This window comes from Penicillium alfredii (genome assembly GCF_028826965.1).
Source record: "Penicillium alfredii strain IBT 34128 chromosome Unknown utg000005l_segment0_segment0, whole genome shotgun sequence".
Classification (NCBI taxonomy): Eukaryota; Fungi; Ascomycota; class Eurotiomycetes; order Eurotiales; family Aspergillaceae; genus Penicillium; species Penicillium alfredii.
This window is the reverse complement of record NW_026622702.1, coordinates 881809-894694: the sequence shown is the minus strand read 5'-3', so window position 1 is coordinate 894694 and position 12886 is coordinate 881809. Positions and strand designations below refer to the sequence as shown.

General features: G+C 52.7%; 4 protein-coding genes across 4 annotated transcripts; 2 read left to right on the top strand and 2 right to left on the bottom strand.

Annotated features, from left to right (window-relative positions):
- Nucleotides 1-243: 243 nt before the first annotated feature.
- NUU61_003763 (uncharacterized protein) lies at nt 244-1425 on the top strand (the record flags this gene model as incomplete). The annotated part of the gene is made up of 3 exons (XM_056654345.1): nt 244-437; nt 550-609; nt 681-1425. The coding sequence occupies 3 exons, from the start codon at nt 244-246 to the stop codon at nt 1423-1425; spliced, it is 999 nt and encodes a 332-aa protein (XP_056512372.1).
- A 712-nt stretch (nt 1426-2137) lies between these two features.
- On the bottom strand, nt 2138-2923 carry NUU61_003762 (uncharacterized protein; the record flags this gene model as incomplete). Its single annotated transcript, XM_056654344.1, has 1 exon — nt 2138-2923. One exon carries the CDS (start codon nt 2921-2923, stop codon nt 2138-2140), a length of 786 nt encoding a protein of 261 aa, XP_056512371.1.
- Nucleotides 2924-7369: 4446 nt separating this feature from the next.
- On the top strand, nt 7370-8013 carry NUU61_003761 (uncharacterized protein; the record flags this gene model as incomplete). The annotated part of the gene is made up of 3 exons (XM_056654343.1): nt 7370-7462; nt 7514-7629; nt 7758-8013. 3 exons carry the CDS (start codon nt 7370-7372, stop codon nt 8011-8013), a joined length of 465 nt encoding a protein of 154 aa, XP_056512370.1.
- A 1810-nt stretch (nt 8014-9823) lies between these two features.
- NUU61_003760 (asparagine--tRNA ligase DED81) lies at nt 9824-11605 on the bottom strand (the record flags this gene model as incomplete). Its single annotated transcript, XM_056654342.1, has 3 exons — nt 9824-9950; nt 10009-10964; nt 11045-11605. 3 exons carry the CDS (start codon nt 11603-11605, stop codon nt 9824-9826), a joined length of 1644 nt encoding a protein of 547 aa, XP_056512369.1.
- Nucleotides 11606-12886: the final 1281 nt, after the last annotated feature.

The window sequence follows — 12886 nt, the reverse complement described above, 5'->3', positions numbered from 1 at the left end:
ACAAAAAAAGAGATTAAAAACAGCCTTGCATCTCTTTTCCTGTGTATTCCTTTTGCCTCACTTGTCTGCACCATCCCGACTACCCGGCCTGGTTTTCAAGGGCCTTGCAAATCCCTCAAAGCCCTGTGCTCCCTCAGGAGCCATCCTTCGTGCTCCACTGGCGCAAGGTACCCATTCTTGGTGATAAGATAGGTATTCTGGGCACAAGAAAAGAGGGAAAAAAAAAAAAAGCCCTTCACCGCCATGACTCAATCTACTTCCCATCGTCGTTCCCCTTCCTCCTCCCATACCAAGTCTAAGCCGGTCCGTCCTGGATTACATCGACGAGGTACTTCAGGGTTGAGCTTGTCCATCTCTAAACTGGGTGCTGGACACGCCCGGGGTCCGTCCAAGACCGACGACAGTGATTTGGATATGGCCAGTTTCTTGAATTTCTGGTATGTGATATATTTATATCCTTGGACTATCTATGCCCACGCCTTATCTGGCCCCCGAGATATCATATGTCTTGGATGGTACTTGGCTCGTGCTAACACCCTTTTTCCACAGTGCCATGTGCGAGAGACAGATTACCGTGCCCAACAATTCCCTGCTGTACTGTAGCGAAAGGTACGCATGCTATTTAGAGCCCCATTTCCCCCCCAGCTTTGGAACCTAACTTAACTTTCTTCCTTTTATAGCTGCCGTCGCAAAGACTCGTGTAAACCACTGTCGGCGTCGTGGCCCTCAATGTCTTCCTCATCCTCCGTCTCTTCCTCATACTCCACTACTCCTCCCACTTCTCCTCCCCTATCCCCTCGCACCATCGTGGCCCCGATGACTCCCACCCGGGCGCAGCCCACCCCCATCCCGGCTATTCGGATACCCAGCGACGCGCATGACGCTAAGACAGATCTGGACCCGACCGAGTGGAAGCCCGTATTACTCGGCCGCTCCTCGACCTCGTCGTCCCTGGCCTCCTCCGACGCCTGGCACTACCTGTCGCAGTTCCACGGCAACGACGAATCCCTGCTGCACCACCACCGCCGCCCCAGCTCCATGCCCCGCAGTTTGCCGGCCCTGGACGGTGGTTTATCTGCTGCTGTTGCCATGCCGTCTCTGACGCATACCCCGTCGACCGCGGCCTCGTCCTTCAGCAGCACTGCCTCCGACTACCTCGGCAGCATGTATGAGTCCGGCATGCGGCCCCTGCCGCCGCGCCACAACCCGTGCTTCGCTGGCAGTGCCAGCCTGTCCAAGGGTGTCGAGCTCGTCGTGCCCCAAGTCGCCTCGCCGTCCGAGGACGTCCCCGTACATGTCTCGGACAGCGGCTCCATCTTCCCGGCCAGCAGCGCTGTCTGGGAAGAGAGCCCCTGCGGCAAGACCGCCATGGCTCCGATCAACATGGCTCCGGTTCTGCGCAGCAGTCTCGGCAAGCATGCGTGATTGCACGCCTGAAAACTTATTTGACTTCTGATATTCTGATTATCTGGGTGTTGAGCGACTCATTAATTTTTTTTTTTTTTTTAATCTATTTATTTCATATATTCTTGATGTCTGGGCCAGCTTGTTCCCCCAAATCCCCCTTTTGTGCAGGACGATGTGATGTAATCAGCGATGGATTGCTTGTTTCATTTGGCTTGGTAGCGAATAGACTTTATATAATGCTTGTATCCGGGAATAGATCAATGCACACTGGATGAATTGACTATATAAGTGTTCAATAGTAAGTTAGGGAGTTGAATTGATAGAAATGAGTGTAGTTAGGGCTCGCCCAGACGGATGATCTGCAGATCTGTAGCCAAGGCTGGGGACTTGTCTATACTATCCATGGATAAGGATTCTGGAAAACTATCGAACTAACATAACTCGAGATCTAAATAAAGATTCAGAAAGATATAGACAAAGCACATCAAACATTGCATTCATAGTGTATACTGTAAATAACCCAACTGAGATTCCAATTCCTTCCTACAAGCAGACATAAGACACATAAAATACCGAAACCACAAGACCAAGAAGAAGTAAACCCCCCTCAACCCTTGGAAACTCCCACTCTAGAAGTTATCCGGCGGCGCAAAGCAGCAAACAAAGCACCCAGGCTTCTTCTGCACTGCCGAGGCCTGAAAAAAAGAATAAAAAAGTCAGCACATTCACATTATTTACTATTAAGAGCACGGGTAGATGAGCGGGAAATACTCACATAAGGCTTCCCACACTGCGCCTTCTCCTCACTCGGATAACACTTTCCCAGACAGAACGAGCCGCCTTCGTCCTTCCCGTTCGACGGCGTCCACTTCATGGGTGCTACGGGCGAGTTGGGGGCGAGCGGGTCGATGGGTGCTACTGAGCCGCCGTCGGGGATGCCGCTGTTCGTGTCGTCGACGGGGCCGCTGGCGGGGACATCGCCTGTAGGGGAATCAAGGGAACCGTGTCCACCCGACGGACTGTGCGCAACAGGCGCGTGATATTGCCGAGGAGCAGCAGCACTCGAGTGAACACTGTGGACAGCAGGGGCCTGTGAAGGCTGTGCGACGAAGGTCGAGTGCACACTAGGAGCAGCGGGCGCTTGAGAGGACTGCATCATAAAGCTAGAATGAACACCGTATCCAACAGGCGTCTGCGAGGGCCGCACAGCAAAAGTCGAATGGACACTGGGGACAGCGACAGGACCCTGCGACGGCTGCACACTGAAGCTGGAGTACCCGCCGTGTGCGATAGGAGTCCCCGAAGACTGCACGGCGAAGCTCGAGGAGACGCCGAATCCTGCGAACCCCTGTGAGGACTGCGCTGCGAAGATCGAGTGCGCGGCTTCTGCTATCGGGGCTTCGGTTGGGAAGGGTCTGGTCCCGAGGCCCCCGAAGCCGGAGGGGAAGAAGCGCGCTGAGAGCGCGGGGGTGAGGAGGGTTGTGAGGGTGAGGGTGAGGGTGTTGGAGAGATGCATCTTGTCTTTTGCACCTTTTTTCTTTTCTTTTTGTTTTTACTTGTGCCGTTGCTGCTTGTGGTGTTGTCACTTTTGGTTGTCGATATAGGGTTGATTCAAGAAAAAATCAACAAGCGCTGCGTCGACATAATAAAGGGAGGAAAATGCCACATGCTATTATTTACGCGCCCACTCCAGGAATTCCTCTCGAGTAGGCGTAGCAAGGGGGGGGGGAAAGATGCCATATTCGAGCATGTGTGGTTGCGCGAGGAATGTGGGAGTGTAGACACCACGCGTGGGGTGTATATCTTTAGGAAACATGAGTATCTTCATTGAAAAAAAAATTGGTTAGACAGGTTGAATAGTCGTGGCCTGCTGCTTATCAAGATAGAATCATGGTAGAGGTATATAGATCGTAGAGGGTCGGAAGGTCGGTGTTTAGTATCAGAGTAGGTCCGCCTAAGAAAGTCTAGTAGCATGGTTTGTGGCTAGTCTGCATTCCGATGGCTCAAAGTGGAGTCCAAGACAGGCGAGTGGCTTGGTCGAGACTGGCATAAGATGGGCATATGTACTCATTGTGATTGGGTCTCCCACAGACAGCCGAAGAACATAACATCACATGAAAAATCGAGTCTAGTAGACTCTATTCGAGGGGCCGAGTAGCTGAGTGCTTGAGACGGAAGTTTCTGCGATCCTTCTCAATTCCTTTAATGTAGTGTGGTTCATAGAATACCCTTAGAGTTGCTATCTTAGACACTAGACATGTACCTATTTTCTTCCTACTTGTCGAATATCCGATAACTACTTAATAGAGACTTCTGAGGATGATAGTCTGAAAATAGAAGGACTAACATTTTCTCATAGTCCGTTCTTGTATTAATATTGACATCGTTGGTCTCCACTCACGCTTAATTATGCTATAATCCCCCTAGGGGATAGATGCGAATTGTACCGAAATCTGTGCAGGGTCAGTATATGCGAAACTCGGGAATACATACTCGCAGCTCCGGTAGCCGAGGAAATCAATCCCCGGTGTACGTCATGACTCAGACACGGTTCAAAAGAGCTTGGTAGAGGAGCTCGACAGTCCTTTTTCCAGCAAGTGGTATTGTTGATAGGGGTAATTCGTGCCGAAATGCATGGCTGAGGCCCACGCCATGGATCGCGCAGGTCCCGTACACGTAGTCTGTACGTAATACACCCGTAACAAGCACAATGGGACCTTCCCACAAGACCATGGGCTCTGCCGCCAGCACAGCTAAAACTCGCCACGGAACTCCTGCTTGGTATTTCTGGTATCCAGATCCCATTCCCATTATAAACAGCATAGATAGCCGAGCGGCAGGCGACAAGGCGTGAAATCACTGCAGATCGTTCGCCCAAGCGACCCTGCTAGGACTCGTCAGGATTTCATCTCCGGAAATCGAAGCCAGAACATTGCTGCTGATTGGGCGGGTCTTTGACAGAATTCCCGTTACCAAACAAACTTCGGGTAGAACGCAAATCTGACACTTGTTTGAGTAGCTGGCCCTGGGGTGGAGCCATCCCCCAATGGCTTGGCTAGGAACCCTTTTCCTGATGGTTTCGGGCATCCAATTGGCGGCCCGGGATGCAAAGGGTAGGGCTTTTCTGCTTCCTTCTCCCCCTCGGAGGGTAAATAGCGGCCCTGCCTCCTGATGTCCAGTTGTCATCTGGCCGGCGTGGACACTGGCTGAAGGTCTCCAGGAACACACGAGTGGCTAGTATGACCTTCCTTGGTCAAACCCCTGGGGCCATCTGGGCTTCAAAGGGCGGAGATCCTTGGTCTGCTCTTTCCAAAGGAGGCCGAGACGGATTCAGCTTCACGCTGCGAGTTGGTGGAGAGCTGCTCGCAGGTCTGTCACTATCTCATGACTTGATGCCTTCATTATCGTGATGGACGGCCATCACCGAATGAGCTGCAAGACACCAACCAACAGAACGAGGAACCTCGGAATGGGTGGTTTGTGGCCACTGCGAAGTTCCCGGCATCAGTAAGCCTCCCGACCGTGCCGTGCACCTCAAGGGCTGACATGAAACAGATCGGTGGGCCTTTTTGGGCTGACGCTGCCGACAACCAGAACGAATGTCTATTTGGCATCTCAACCAAGAGTCGCCAACCAGCCCTAGAGGTTTTCTCTCCACGTTGAAGACAAACGGCAAACGGGCATTTCGGATCATCTTGAGCACACGAACACAACCAATAAATCAGGATACAGCCCGTAGTGAGGTCAGAGTGAACGGCATTGATCCGCCGATCAGCTAGACCTAATACCATCCCCTGTCCCCGACGTGACTGCCGCGTTGAAAACGGGAGAGTGTTCCCAAGCTGCCTTTCCACTCATCTCGAGACCATGCAAGGCAGCCGACACTGATCAAGACACAGCCTGTGATAGGGCTCTATTGAAAGACGTCGGCCGACCGATCAGACACCTACCAGTACATCTCTGTCACCGACGTTGCCGCATTGGAGACGAACCAGCATCGCCGCTTCCGACCCCACACGAACGCCACCTGAATCAGGATACAACCGGTCGTCTGATCAGAAAAAAATATGCTGGTTCGCGGGTCATCAAGGACAACTGGACCGTCTTTCACAGCGTCGAAGACCGAATGTCCATAATCCCTCTGTGCTCACAGCACATTTCACCAGGCGAAAATACCTCGAGATTGACCTGCACTGGGATTGGTGGAACGAAAGATCCCACAAAGCCTCTAGGAAAGCCTCAGCATGAAGCTGCAGAGGGCATTCCAAGGACCGAGCAAATTGCACCGAGATCTGGGAGGGCTGACAAATTGTTGAAAAGTGTTTGGCCTCTGAGCCAGATAACACCAAACGCCATATCAACATATTTCCAGGTTTCACAGCGGTGTACCGATCCGCTGAGGCTCGGTCTCGGTCTCGTGTGGAAAAGGGACGACTCGGAGAGGCGGCAGCCACATTGTCCTTCCACCGTACTCGGCGTGACACGAATATATCTCGCTTGAAGGATATACTGGGAATCTTGCGGAAAGGCGTACGTTGGAAGACTATAAAGCCTGCGGTCGACAAGACGATGTCGAGAGGGAAGTGAGGAGGCATGGCCCTGCCAATTCGGTAATTCCTGGTTACAAAACATGCGCTGGTCAGTCACCCAGTGTTGCAAACTCTGGAAAGTCAGGGCTTAGGAAGACATTGAGCCTACCTGGAGACAGCTAAGCTCCTCCTTGTTCCCTGGTTCCTTTTGGCGCCCGGTCCCTGCTGTCTGTGGCGCAAAGCCATGGCGTCGGCAAAACCACCATCCCTATTCCGTTGTACAGATACGGCGGTCCAATTTCCACGCACCTTGCTTGCTATCCATCAACCTTATGTCGCTTCTGAGGATGAGAGCAAGAATTTGGTCGATGGTTGTCGTACGTCGCGCGTTGGACTACCTCCAGCGAGACGGAGAAACCACACGTTCATAAACTTTGCTCGCTTCATGATCCTCCAGATTGCTTCTCGTTTCTAAGGGAAGGTTTGGGTTAGGCGCGGTTTCGTTTCGTCGGGAGTTGACTGGGTTGACACGGTATCGATGGCGAACTGGAGGTGGTTGACTGAACAAGGTCAGTTGGTCACTCGGGTAGCTTGCGAGCCCCGAACGACAAAGGGATGCAACGATACATGTCGGATGTCCCCAAAAGACTCTGAAGATGGATGAATGCAATCAAACCATCTTGCCATCAAAAAGGTAAAAGAAAGGTTACGGCCCAGACGCCCTGCGAGTACTTAATTCGAGACGACTCCATGAAGATCGCAGCTTGATGCAAATCTCTCCTGCTTGGAAGCCATTCACCAGCCTCTTGGGTCTTGCTTCTGCAAAGCAATATGCCCGAATCCGTGATCGACCGATGGTGTTCTTCATCAAATCCCGAGTCCAAAGTGCCGGTACTGGAAAACCCCGTGGAGAGAATGAGGCATCCGCAATTGGCTGGCACTTTTTTCCGAGACGAACAAGACCATACAATCGGGCTCGTCAAACCAAGGTATAGATAAAGGGGAGCTGGCAGGGATCCAAATCGCAATGCTGCAGATGGGAGGGAAGTAGTGGAAGGAAGACAAGTGGTCTGTTTGGATGCCGAACCGCGCCGTCGAGGGTGCCTTAACGACCTTCCAAATTGGCGTATGTGACGAACATTCGACTGTCGGAAATATACTCGCTAGGCCTTTTAAATGGCCCGTATTTTGTCCCGCATCTCAGTCCCTCTTTCTCTCTCTCTCTCTCTCTCTCCCACACTGTGGTGTCTCTTGATCTGTGATTTCTACGAGTTCCAGGGAGACTAGGCATTCCTAGTTGGGTGACCGTGAGAGTACACTTCTGCCCTCGGTATGGCCGACCGCTCAGTCTTTCACCCACTCCTTCGCCCTCTTTTTCTCCCCTTCTCTTCTCGTACATTTGCTCTGTTCAGACTTGCTCACAGTCTGCTTACATGTTCGGCATGTCCTTAGGCAATCCTGCATTGGCTTCTCGAACCAACGAGAGCCCTAAGACCACCCAGGGCCTCGATCTCACGTCCGAATCCGTGGGCCACCTTCGAAAACACCGATCCTGAGTCCTAGCTCTGCTTGCATAGCTTCGTCACGACAAGATGCCCGCATCAACCGCCGCGAACGATGACTCTCGCAACCCAGGAGAAACCCCGACAGGGGGCGGCAGCGACCAGCCAGCGTGGCGACACGAAGCAGACAGGTAGGTGACTGTGGTTCTTCTCAGCTCTTTCACTCCCGGCTCTCCAAGAGGTTTTGCATTGTAGCACAGCCGAAGAACACTCTCGGGATGATTGGAAGGCTAAGAATGATCTTGGAACCGCGCAACAGCCCTCGCGCCCACGAAACGACCGAACACAATGGCAATAGTCCCAGCTCAGCCGAAGAAGTCCAATACTATCACCATTTCTTGGACAAGCTGCTAGGGCTCATCTCGCACGGAAACACGCAGACGGTGGCCCAGCTGATTTCGGTCATTCGCTCGGGGGCCTCGCATGACCAGATTCTCTCCACCATTGCAGGTCTATCGAGTGAGCCTAGCACTTCGAGTGCGCCAGAACAGGAGAACCAGAATGCCACGCCATAATGTCGCCGTGCTTGGCCCAAGGCCCCAAGCAAGGACATGAATCGGTTTGCCCAGGGTCTGTCGTGGGAGTTGGTGTCGAGTCACAATCTTGGAACAAACTCATACATGACGAAGGGTCCACGCTTCAGGAATGGTTGGTGCATTGCAATGCCTTGCTAACGGCTCAGGCTCTGGGAGGATTCAGAGTGGCGTTGAACCTCTCTTTGTCTCTAAAGAATCCGGGGAACCATCAAGAATTGGATGGTAGACGATATAACTTATGTGTTTTCATTCCGCCTGTTCCCACGCCTCATCAGTATCTGATTATACTCTGTTTCGTTTCGAGAATGAACTCACCCACCTGTTTGTCTTGTGTCTCGAGCCCAAGTCCCTAGGCACTGTCGAGGCAGAACTGGTGGTCATTGGAAAGGCTCACTGCCCAGAATCCCACAGCCCTGCCTAAGAAAAAGAAAAAGAAAAGAAAAGGTAACATGACAGTGTCTGTGTAAAATGCAGATGACCGAGACAGCGACTAATCTCCCTTGTCGTTGCGTGGCCGTTAAACACGCTTGCCCTGGTTGGCGCACCACTCACCCAATACCCGATCGCCCCGGATCAGGATGAGAGCCCAACAGTATACCATGGCAGACAAAAGCTCAATTGAATAAATCCAAGCAACTGCAGAAGATTATCGATGGAGCACGCTGTCCTGCCCACACTGGGCGAGTCATCGCAGGGAGAGAGAGCATTGGATGCGAACGAAAAACAAAACCCAGAAACTCGGGGTGTATCCAGATGCTCTGGAGTTGTGACCTCAAAACCATGACAGAGACCACTCACATTTTCATCTGTCGTATTCACTCAACTTCGTCTGAATCTTATAGCAAAGTCACCGTTGGTGATGGCTGTACAAGGAGAAAGAGAGAGAGAGGAATGGGTGACTGGGGACTAGAGGCGGATTCCATCTCCGCTCAGCACCGAGTGGACCACCCCTACTCTCTTTCTCATTTCCTGCCATTTTTCCATCTTGTTTGGTGAGCTGGTACTATGCTTCAACCCCTTGTTATTGTTTCTCCCTGAGTCCCCAGTCTTTGCACGAGAGCTCTCCTCCCCATACCCGCAACCCCCAGTCCTCCGTGTCCATCGCACACCTGTCTTCGAGATCGCCTTGCACTCCTCCCCTTCGCAATCCCGTGTCGTCCTTCAATATTTCACTATGGGCATGCCAAGCCCAATTAGAACCATGGCCAGTCCATTGACATCCAGGATTATACCTGAACTGTCATCCGCTGGGACCATGTCAGCATGTCAGAAGAAAGACGACAGGCTGGGCACACACGAGACCAAAACAGCATCACACAGCATCGACAGGCATCGGGTTTCAAATATACCTAGCACCGCCTAGTGCGTGTCTGTGTGTCCTACGTTGGCCATGTATAGCGCCATGCCCGTCGCGAACGTAATCCCACGCGCCAGGCTCACGGGGCTTGTGTCTCAACGGCGCGGCAGCAGGGAGACTCTCGGGGTCCTGGGTAACCTGATCAGAAAAGGAGGAATATAATTTGTCTTGTGCTGATAGGGAACAAGATCCAGTTCATTTCTGCTATCTTTGGGGTAGGAGGTCTATGCTAATAACTGCAGGGTTTATTGTTGATTGCTACCTAGGAGGTCTTCTTCTGAACGCTACAGCCACTCGAGCCGACACCATTACACGAAACAAAATAGAAGGGAAGGAAAATATTTCATTGATCTAATATGAAAGTCACCGTTTTTTGTTCCGTATCCATCCATACCTCCATGCTCGTCACATTCAAATGGAGTGTCATGCTTTTTAAGGAGTGCACCGGCCCGTGAAGCGAGGATACAAGCTGCAATCACGGACGGTGTAGCGCGCACACAGCCAGGCCAGGAAGCGCTCGAGACCGAGACCGTAGCCGCCATGGGGGGAGGTACCATACCTATAGGGGCCGGAGTCAGATTGTGTGGTCAGATGCAGGGATTATCAGGGGAACTTACTTGCGCTGGTCGGTGTACCAGTAGTACGGCGAGGGGTCCATGCCCTCGTGCTTGTAGGCGTTCATCAGCTCATCCCAGTCATCCATTCTCATACTGCCGCCGACAATCTCGCCCACGCCGGGCATGAGCACATCAACGCTCTCGGTAACGCGGCGGTCCTCGACATCCTTCTTCATGTAGAAGGCCTTGATCTCGGAGGGGAAGTGGGTCAAGAAGATGGGCTGGTTGATGATATCGGTCATCTTGCGCTCGGCGGCCTCGGCAATGTCATCGCCAAACTGGTGGGGCTGGCCTTCCTCGTTGGGGATGTCGTGGGCACGCAGCCACTCGATGGCATCGCTGTACTTCATGCGACGGAAGGGGCGCGACGGCGGCTTGAAGTCAGGGTTGAGCTGGTTGATGAACCCGGCAATCTCGGGCTCGGCCAGGGTCAGGTCAATGACGCGGCAGATCACGGCCTCGAGGTGGTCGAGCAGGTCGGTGAAGGTGATGAAGTCCAGCTCGGCCTCGATGTGCGTGTACTCGGACAAGTGGCGCCGCGTCAGTGACTTCTCTGCACGGAACGACGGACACACACAGTACACGTCGCCCAGTGAGGGAAGACACGTTTCCAGGTACAGCTGCGACGACTGGGTCAGGTACGCATTCTCGCCGTAGTAGTCAAACTTGAAGAGCGTGCTGCCGCCCTCCACCTGTGTCTGCACCATCGCCGGCGGCGTCACCTCCAGCATGCGGTTCTCCTCAAAGGCTCGTCGGAAGGCCCGCAGGGTCGCCGAGCGCACCTTCATCACGGACGACGAGGTTTCGCCACGCAGTGCCAGGTGTCGGTTGTCGTAGAGAGTCTGCGGGTCGGCGTCCGGCGCCACGCGCGTGGTGATGGCTTCCTTGTCACCAGCGGCGCGACCAATGATGGTGAAGAAGTCGGCGTGGAGTTCGCGGTTGTTGGGCGCGTGCTGCTTGGGGGTACAGCGCGCATTTCACCGTGGATGGCCATGGAGGTTTCCAGCGTAAGAGTCATGATATCGTAGGTCTTGACCATGTCGCCCGTCAAGATGCACTGCAGGTACCCGTAGCCATCGGCGAGGGTAATGAACACCACATCCTTCTGAGCACGCATGCGGTGGACACGACCTAGGACCCGGACCCGGGTGCCCGGCGAGTCAGACTCGGGCGTACCCAGCTTCACCTTCTCAGGGTCGGTGACATCCAGACGAATGCGCACGGGCGCGGGGAGCGAAGTGTTCTCAGTGATTACGACCTTCTTAGCGTCCTCCAGGACCTTCTGGCGCTTGTCGGCCTCGGCCTTCTCCCGGATAGCCAATTCCTGTTCCTTGGCCGCCTTCTTCTTGCGTTGTTCCCAGAGGTTGGTGGCCTTCTTCAGGGCCGACTTGGTGGCGGGCTTCCACTCCAGTTTGGCCGCCGGGTCAACATCGTCGCCGGGGGCATCCGTCTGCGACTTGCGCGTGAGGTACTGGATCCCCTCAGTGGGTGCGTGTTGCACAAAGGCATGCAGAAGTGTCTTGTACGGAGCGGAGTCGGCGCCAGTGGCTGTCGAGTCGTCCCTCCCGACATCTTCGTCGATATAGATGGATGCCATGGTGTGTGAAAGTTGAGAGAAGGGCGTGGCAAGGGCCAAATCCAAGTTGGCGCGATGATCTCCCTGGGTATATAATTGGGTTTTCTGGGGAGGGGCAGTTGGGAGAAGGAATTTCTGTGGGACAGAACCAATTAATATCTCAGTTGTGAGTCATATCGCTGGCCATGCAAAATTGACACAGACTCGGGCTTCAAGGAATGCTCACCGAATAACGGGCCCCAAGACCAATCCTTATCGCCAGCACAAGATCCAACACGCAAGGAACCGCACACAGGAGGGGTAAATTTGCGATAGCAGATTGGATGTTGTTGCCTGAGGCACCATCCCGTTCCAACTGCCGAGATTCTATTTGACAGCCCTGGAGAGACACGGAGACATCTTGTAGTTCCTTCATTATATTCAGGTATATTCTATAGGTTTTATGTATTTTATGGGTCTATTTGAATCTTGCAAGCCGGAATTTCTGATTCCTGCCACGCGTTGGCATTCAAGTGAGGATAGGAGGTGGTACCAGATGAGGCTCTGAGTGTCATACTTGGGACCTAAGCAATCCAACATAGAGACCCATGGATATCGATAGACCATAATAAGTACAAATCACTCGCGTACCTGATGGATGTCCCATTTGCCAAGGCAGCATGCCAGGGGTCGTGTGATTGGCGGGGCCTGATCCAGTTCTGCAGGAGCCACGGAACTTGGGGAACACCGAGTTGTATAACAGCATCAACATCGCGATCTATCCATGTATGTGTATATGGATGTGTATTCTTTGATATGCAAGAAAGTCAAGAAAGAATACATACTGGAAATATTTGATCAGCCTCAAAATATCCCACTTCAAGTATATACTCTTAACAATCTATGGTAACCCCCTTTCCATTATTTATGCAATAATCCCCTCCAGATTATAATGTGACTCTCCTTTTTTTTTTTTTCTCTTCCTTTCATACCTTGCCTGGATTCACTTCCTTGCCTGTCATTCCTCCTTTTTCTTTCTCTTTTTTCCCTCGTTTTTTTGGCCCTTCGTTTTTCTTTCCCCAATCCCTCCAACGGTACTTTGGGCCCCATCTCTCTTCCCCCCCTTTTTTCCCCCATCAGCCTTGTCTTTTTTTGCCCTGCGTTCACCTTGTCCCTTTTCCGCTAACCGTGGAGCCAGGTCATTTTCTCTTCTCTTCTCTTTTCTTTTTCCTCTTCTCTTTTATTCATGGGTTGCATGGCTTCCGAGCCCCCGTCGCATTCTCCAATCCTGTCGGTTCATCCCCATTCCCTCTCCCCTAATAC